The 7,277-nt window shown below is 34.9% G+C and overlaps 1 protein-coding gene across 15 annotated transcripts in view; it reads right to left on the bottom strand.

Moving 5' to 3' along the window:
* Positions 1 to 912: 912 nt before the first annotated feature.
* Positions 913 to 7,277, bottom strand: part of RIMBP2 (RIMS binding protein 2) — a 151,191-nt gene continuing 144,826 nt past the window's right edge. For 7 of the 15 annotated variants that reach the window (XM_035340803.1, XM_035340806.1, XM_035340810.1 and 4 more), the window contains 3 exons: positions 5,611 to 5,682; positions 4,295 to 4,429; positions 1,329 to 1,911 (listed from right to left, as the gene is read on the bottom strand). In XM_035340803.1, the coding sequence (XP_035196694.1) occupies positions 1,723 to 1,911; positions 4,295 to 4,429; positions 5,611 to 5,682 (396 nt within the window). In that variant the 3' untranslated portion in view covers positions 1,329 to 1,722. Of the gene's footprint in view, positions 1,912 to 2,359; positions 3,713 to 4,294; positions 4,430 to 5,610; positions 5,683 to 7,277 lie in introns of those variants that run through there. The other 8 variants (XM_035340807.1, XM_035340809.1, XM_035340814.1 and 5 more) reach the window with 3 other exon arrangements.

Genomic DNA, 7,277 nt, shown 5'->3' with positions numbered 1-7,277 from the left:
TACCCTCTTCCTTATATATGAAATTTGTAATGAAGAGAGGCATGTTTTCAGGCGACTGTGTTCATCTTATTGATGCCATATTGTTGTACTGTATTACTTATATAACTAGGAAAAAATAACAAATACTAACATGTACTTATGCTTGTCGTGGGTATTCCTCCTGGTATGGTTTGTGTTACTTGAGGTCAGTAAATAAGGAGCTGTTTCTTCTCCGCAGGGGTGCAGTATTTGAACATGTAGCTTGCACCTGTAACCTTAATGAATGGATCCTTGTGCATGTGTCTTAGTCTTACAATTTGCGTCTCTTTCTTTAGAAAGGGAGGGACATCTAGCCCAAGAAGCAGCAGCACATACAGTAGATGCACAAAACATACTGCACTCTACAAAATATCAAATCATTTATTTATATAAAATATATTACACAACAATTATACACATGCACACACCCACACAGTACTTTACCACAAATTTAGGCCATTTATTTTCTTTAATTAAATGGTAATCTAGCACACAGTATCTTACAGTAATTTACAATATTATCTGAAGACACAATGGGGAAGCTTTGATCATTCATTTATAAACCTTCCATAAATTACAAAAAGAAAGGCAGTCTGAAAAGTATGTATAAACAGTAAAAACAATTTACAAATGGACAAGGATTACAAAATAGTAATAGCCAATGACTGCCATCAGTGTGTAAGACTGTTTTTATTGAGATGCCAATATTGCAATTAATATTTTTATCACCTTTTGCAGCCTTTTTTACTGGCGACATCTTGTGTATATAACACTGTTTTTGACTTTAGACATGCACTTAATCTTGAATCTGACATCAATAATATGAAAATGCCTTTTAACATAGGACTGCACCTCCACCAGAAAAAAAGGTGGGAAGTAAAGGTTTCTTTTTTATTTTTTTATGGTAATTTAGAATAGTGAACCAGGAACTCCAGAACTGCAGTTTGTGGTGTTTGTATGATTGAAACTTGGGGTGAGGCTCTGAACAACTTAGACTGTATCTGATTTCAGTTTAGTGAATATGTTGACAAAAGAAACCTATACAAGAGTTTTGGTTTGCAGAGGAAAAGGGAAAGAAAGAAAAAAGCATTTTGCTCAGTACTTTCAAACTCTCAAGAGTTGTATCATACATTGAATGGAATTAGCAACATCATATTTTATCTTAAATTACTATGATTTAGGGAAGATGAGGACAGTTGAATACACAGTACATACAAAGTATATGTTGTATATTTATTAGACAGTACGAATCATTGTGCATTAATAAGGCAAAACATCAAGGCTAATTTAAACTAGGAGTTTCAAGACCATTTTAAATGATGAAGATTAGACAGAATGGGGTGATTGCTCTTGACCAGCAATCAATGAACAGGTTTTTCTTTTTCACCTGACCCACAGTTAAAGTAGATTAAAGGCTGAGATTTATCCAGTGCACTTGCAGGTGTTGAATAGACTTCAACTAAATCATGTTCTTCTGATCTTAATCCTATACCCTTTTTTTTTTTTTTTTAAAAGGAGTATTTGCAACAATACACCCACCTTGCTGTTTTAAGCAATTCACATGATTCTATTGACGTCAGAGTTAAAAATGCAAAGGTTTAATAAGGTTGTACTGCATAGTCATGAAAGCCCTAGTTTTGACATTTTAAAAAAAAAAAAAAAAAACAGACTGGAAGCTTTACAAGTTGTCCAGGAGTACATGAATCATTTCACTGCACCAAGCTTTTTCAGCAGTTTCTTGCCTTTGGAAAGCAGCCCCTTTTTCTTTTTCGAGGACATATCCCTGCCTCTCCCGGGACTACCAGAACCCATAGGTGACGTAGGTGACCCAGAATGGAGATGAACTGTGGGGGATGGTGCTCTCCTTGATGTACCTGTATTCTCAGGAGGAACCTATTAGGTACATTGTTATAATTTATTGAATGTTTGAAAGCTTAAAAGCTATTATCATCAAGAATCTTGGCAACATTATTTGTCCCATTACCCACTTAAACAAAAGGGCTGGTTCATTTCTTCTGTCTTAAAATATGGGCGTATAGCAAATATATAAATTTTGAGAAAAAGTATAAACAATAGAAAACATGCCAATAGAGCCCTAGTTTGTTTATACTTTTTTAAAGAGAGTTGGCTACACTTCTTTTGCCATAGTTCTGGCCACAAAAGCTGCAGAATGGGTTTTGCATTTCCATACTCTGCTAGTACAAAAATGAAGAGGGACGCAATCAGCTATGGATTTAAGAAAAATAAACGTATTATTTACTAGAGATTATCACTCTATAGAAACCAAGCTGTTTCCAGAAGAAATTAGTTCAAATGTTAGATGATCGCATACTTTTTGTCCTTTAAATGCCTTTTCTTTAAAATTGACTAGCATACTTTATATAAATATTTGATAAGATGGCACACTGGCTTAAAAAAAAAAAAAAAAAGAAAAAGAAAAAGAAAAAAGCTAAAATGAACCTTAATTGCAATCAAAGAAAGCTTAAAGACCCTGACTGCTCGATGTGTATGCTGCAGCTATGAGGTTGCTGAATGAAGGTGAATACTTCAACAATAATGACAGCATTCCTAAATATTTTAAGAGTTACTTGTTTTAATCATCAAAAGCACTTGAATGAAAATGCTAAAACTACTTACATTGATCCTATCCTAACTACAGTGCCCTGCTGAGAAAATGTAGTGCTAGCTGTTATGATGATATTGTCATAATAGAATCCATGCTTTAGGGACCTCTCTTATCGTGTAGTTCAAGTTAAATTATTAGCAATTTATTGGTGTGTGCAACAGCGAGTTAAGCAAAGGGGCTTCAAGCCTACTTTGATTTTAAATCAAGGTCTAATTCTAATGAAAAAAAAAACACAACTTGGTAAAGCACCCCAACGTACACCTGAAGATACCATATGTTTAGTCTAATGCATTCATTGAGTGAGCTGCATGTTTCGTACTGACACTTGTATTGCATTGGTAAACCAAACAGCTGCTAATATTTTAAATGTGCACTGTCTAGGAAATTCCAAGCAAAGTGTACCACATGTAGGTTTTTTTTTTTTCCTTCTTCCAGAATTGTTAAATAGTTGGTCTTAAGCAAACTGAGGTATAATTGATCATGGAAAGCATATTTTAAGGAAGATAATTTAAGTAGCTATATTTGACTCTAATGAGTTTCAAAACCAACTCTACTCTTGTACACTACAGTACACACCAGCTTACATTTCATTTGTATGTTCTTTAAGGGTTGGGGGTGTTGTGCTTTTCTCTTGGTATAGGAGCTTGGGATTTTAATATCCAAGGTTGGCTAACAATGCAATATGCAGCTTTTGTTTGTAGGGTAGTTAGACATCAAACTCGCCTTTCTATGTAAACATAAACATTTAGCTCATGAAGAAATATGTTCCAAATGTTGACCTTCATAAATTGAGGTCTAATTTACTTATTTCTAAGAATTCCTTTTTAAAGGATTTGTCTCCTAAAAATCTAAATTGACTTCTCTAGATAGGGCAAAAGCATACAGCCTGGTCTTCTGTGGCCACTCATTTGGAGACGTATTTCTTTTTTTTTTTTCCCCACAATTAAGTTTCAAGACTTGCATTAGATAGCCAGGTAGCTTTAATTGAAATATCTATTGGTATCTTCAGTTGCTCACTTACGTGAAGGCTACATTGCCTTATTAAGGTGTGAAATGAACACTCTTCTTCTGTTTCCAAGCAGATGAGCAAAGAAATAAAAATATATATAAAATATATAATATATAAAAGTATTGCAGTGATGAAACAAAACCAAAAATGAGACACTAAACATGATTAGTTTTTCATAAAAGAGATGTCTCTGGACAATTAATCAATGTCAGTTGGAATAGGAAATCATAAGAATTAAAAGACTGAACACTGTCAAACAGCTGCATTTATTATTTGTATTTAAAGGAATCGTTGTACCAGTCTCATTCACAAGAACTTTTGCTTTCATCTAGCTACTGCATATAGTAAGAGTCATTCAGAAGCATTAGACAATAACTACTTTCACCAGGGACAGGCTGTATAAACTCAAATTATAATTGAGATTCTCTAATGACTGCAATCATTTCATTTCATTCTTCATTTGTAAGTGTTCCAAGCTAGTAGAAACCTAGATAAAGTCATTTTTCTTTGTTTTATATATTTTGAAAGTTAAATAATTTAAAATGGGCAAGTGGATTTAAACTGTTAACAGTCATATCTAAATTATGAGACAGAATGGAATGGAAAATAAAAATTTAAGTTTTCCTTATTTGGTTGCTTACCCTTTTTGCTTTTGTACGCATCGGTGTATCGTGAACATATCGCGAGGGTGCATCAGATAGATAGACTTCAACATCATCAGGCACTTCTTCAAGAAAGTTGGAAGGAACCAGCCCTTTCTGTCCATTAAGTTCACCCTATAACATGATGAACATTTCAGTGAATTAAACCAAGTGCAGGTTGCCAAGAAGGTAAGGAATTACTTTGACTACATTTCAAAGCCAGTGAGGAAGAGGAAATATCCATTTAAGGTCACACAAGCCAGATTTTCCTGCTTCTATTTCTGTGATTTGGCAGTGAACACTATCCATCAAATAACAGATGAGCACGTTTGTCTATAATTCAGGGTGACACTAAGACATGAATATGCTTTGAGTACTATAGCAGTTCAGTCGCTCATCCAATTTGCTATATACAGATTGTGATATGGTGCTTTTTTCATTTTGGTGCAGGTAATTCTGAACTATGACTTGACAACTCAAAGCTCATTCCCAATGGGTTTGTATGTGAGAATCCTCGTGCTGTTAGACTAACTTGCACGCTCAGAGTTCCAATGCAATGAATGCGTTGACACCTGGAAATCACAAGAGCTAGTGTGCATAACGGAGAACAAATTAATCCCTGAACTATTTAAAAGCAATAGAGAAATGATAACTGAAATCCCATGCAGCTTCTAGGCTCAGGTCCTTAGGACTGCAACGTCAATGACAAGTGTCCTAGGCTTCACACCCTAAAAGCATTTCTGAGGCGATCAAATTATTCCTCTGGCTCTCAACAGCAGTGACTTAGAGAGTTGGAAGAGAGAGCTGGGCTGTTTTCTGTGGCTATCTGTGCATGTGGAAAAACTAAAGATCAGGATGCAGACTGACAACTACTACAGGAATACTGGCTCTAGGGAGACAACTCTTCTGCTTTAAAGGCATGGCAAAATAGTGTGATCAGTTACCCAGTGCTCAAACTGAACTACTGAACTATTAATTTATTTTAATCAAATAACCATTTATCATAAGGCCAGGCGGTATGGAGGTTTTTCTCCCAGATGAAGTGCCTTATCCACTAACAGTCACATAGATACGTGTGATCAAAATACACATTTTCCAGCAAACTATATATGGCAAAAATATAAAATGCCAGAGACAGCTCTGAGGTACATCAACAGCGAGCCTTAAAAATGTGATGAAGTGGCAAGTGAGCCAACTTCAGTACTGAGCTCTTAGGGTGGGCTGTCTTTTGGGTTCTGCTCTACCCACACAGCTGTGGGAGCAGCAAGGCCCAGAGCTGACAGCTTGTAGCAGTGACCAAGCAGAAGCCAACTTACGTAGTAAAATCCATCTTCATCAATTTCACCGAAGACAGTGATAATGTCCCCTGTACAGAATGTTAGCTCAGCCTGCAGAAAAAGGAATGTGACAGTTTGTGTTTTGTTACACAAAGGTTAACATTTATTCTTTCATTTATTCTTCATTAACACTTTTCCCTCCCTTTTGTTTTAAGACAGAGTTGGTGAAACAGAGTTTAAGCTGAAGTTTAAGAGCTTTTTTTTTTTTTTTTTTTTTTTTTTTTTTTTTTTTAGAATGCTAAATCTAGGCACCTCTCTTACTAGGTTCTAGACAGCCACAGGACTTGCTGCAACAAACAAGCTGAATGTGACTGTACCCAGCAGTTGCTAAAAACTCAGCTGCGTGAAGCTGTGAGCAATCTGAACAAACGTTGAAGCCAGCTCTGTGCTGAGCTCCATAGCTTCACAGGTCCCTTAAAGTCACTCACGAGGAGCAAATGGGACTACTGTCTACAAGACAAGCAGAATCGTTTTTGTTATTTTTTTTCCTTTCTGAAATATGAACTAAAATTGTGGGGCTAAGCTGGATTCTGTTCAATAAAGGTGATAAAGGTATTAAAACGGGTATCTCCAGTCTCCAATCTGCAAACACTACATTGTTTGCAATGTATTTAATTTATTTTTTTAATTAATTTTAATTGTCTGGGGTTTAAATGTAATTTAATTAGTTTTTAAATTTCTTTTTTAATTTCTTGTGGCTATGGGAAGGAAAGAGAATGAATAAGATGTTTGCTATGTATATGTTGCTATTATTTGATTTATTTCCCCAACTATTTCGTAACATTGTAATTCAGAACCAGATTTGGTTCACCAAGAAATACAGAACAACTCTGGCTGTGTGGTAATGTATCAAGTCCCAATTGTTTCAAAATTCACTTTCTTGTTTTAAAAAAATCCAAATTGTTCTACACAGAAATTAACAATAATAATAATAATAATAAAACAAACGAACAAACAAACCACACCATTTTGAATGACAATTGAGGAAACTCCTAGGTCTTCACTGTTTTATTTAGGGCTTTGAGTGTACCCTGACATTCTTACCACAATGCATACATAAATGAAAATCGCATAAAATCTTGGTTGAGGGACTTACCATGTAACATCAAAGACAATGTAAAAAGTAATTCCATTGTTGCTGATGACAAATATGGAAAGATGGGAGACTGCATGTAGGTAAATGGAAGATAAACCCATAATGAAGATCTAGCTAATGCTCAGTTGTTTAAATGAAGATCTAGCTAATGTTCACTGGTTGCTTAAGATATCTTTACATTGTTATAAGAAAAAAAATGATTAAAGACAAGACATGCAGTCACAAAAGCTCAGATACATTAATTAAGAAAAAAAATACAATATATTATGAATGCTGTTTCATTGTGCTATAAAGTTCTGGTTTGCATTGCAGAAGAGGGTTGATGTTTAGAGGAAAGGTAAAGCATGGTACAGATATTTGAAAGCATGCTTCACTATCAGCTTGTCAGTGTGAGCTGGAACACTTCTCAAAAATAATAATCTTCTTACACAGAAACATATAAAGAAAACTTGAAAACAATAAATGGAAAATAATCATTCTCTACTATTTATAGTTCCATACTTTTTTCCTTATAGACTTACTCTTTATGTATAGGCATGCATGACACACC

This window comes from Oxyura jamaicensis, chromosome 15 (genome assembly GCF_011077185.1).
Source record: "Oxyura jamaicensis isolate SHBP4307 breed ruddy duck chromosome 15, BPBGC_Ojam_1.0, whole genome shotgun sequence".
NCBI lineage: Eukaryota > Metazoa > Chordata > Aves > Anseriformes > Anatidae > Oxyura > Oxyura jamaicensis.
Note: the sequence above shows the minus strand (reverse complement) of the source record. Positions and strands in the feature narration are given on the sequence as shown.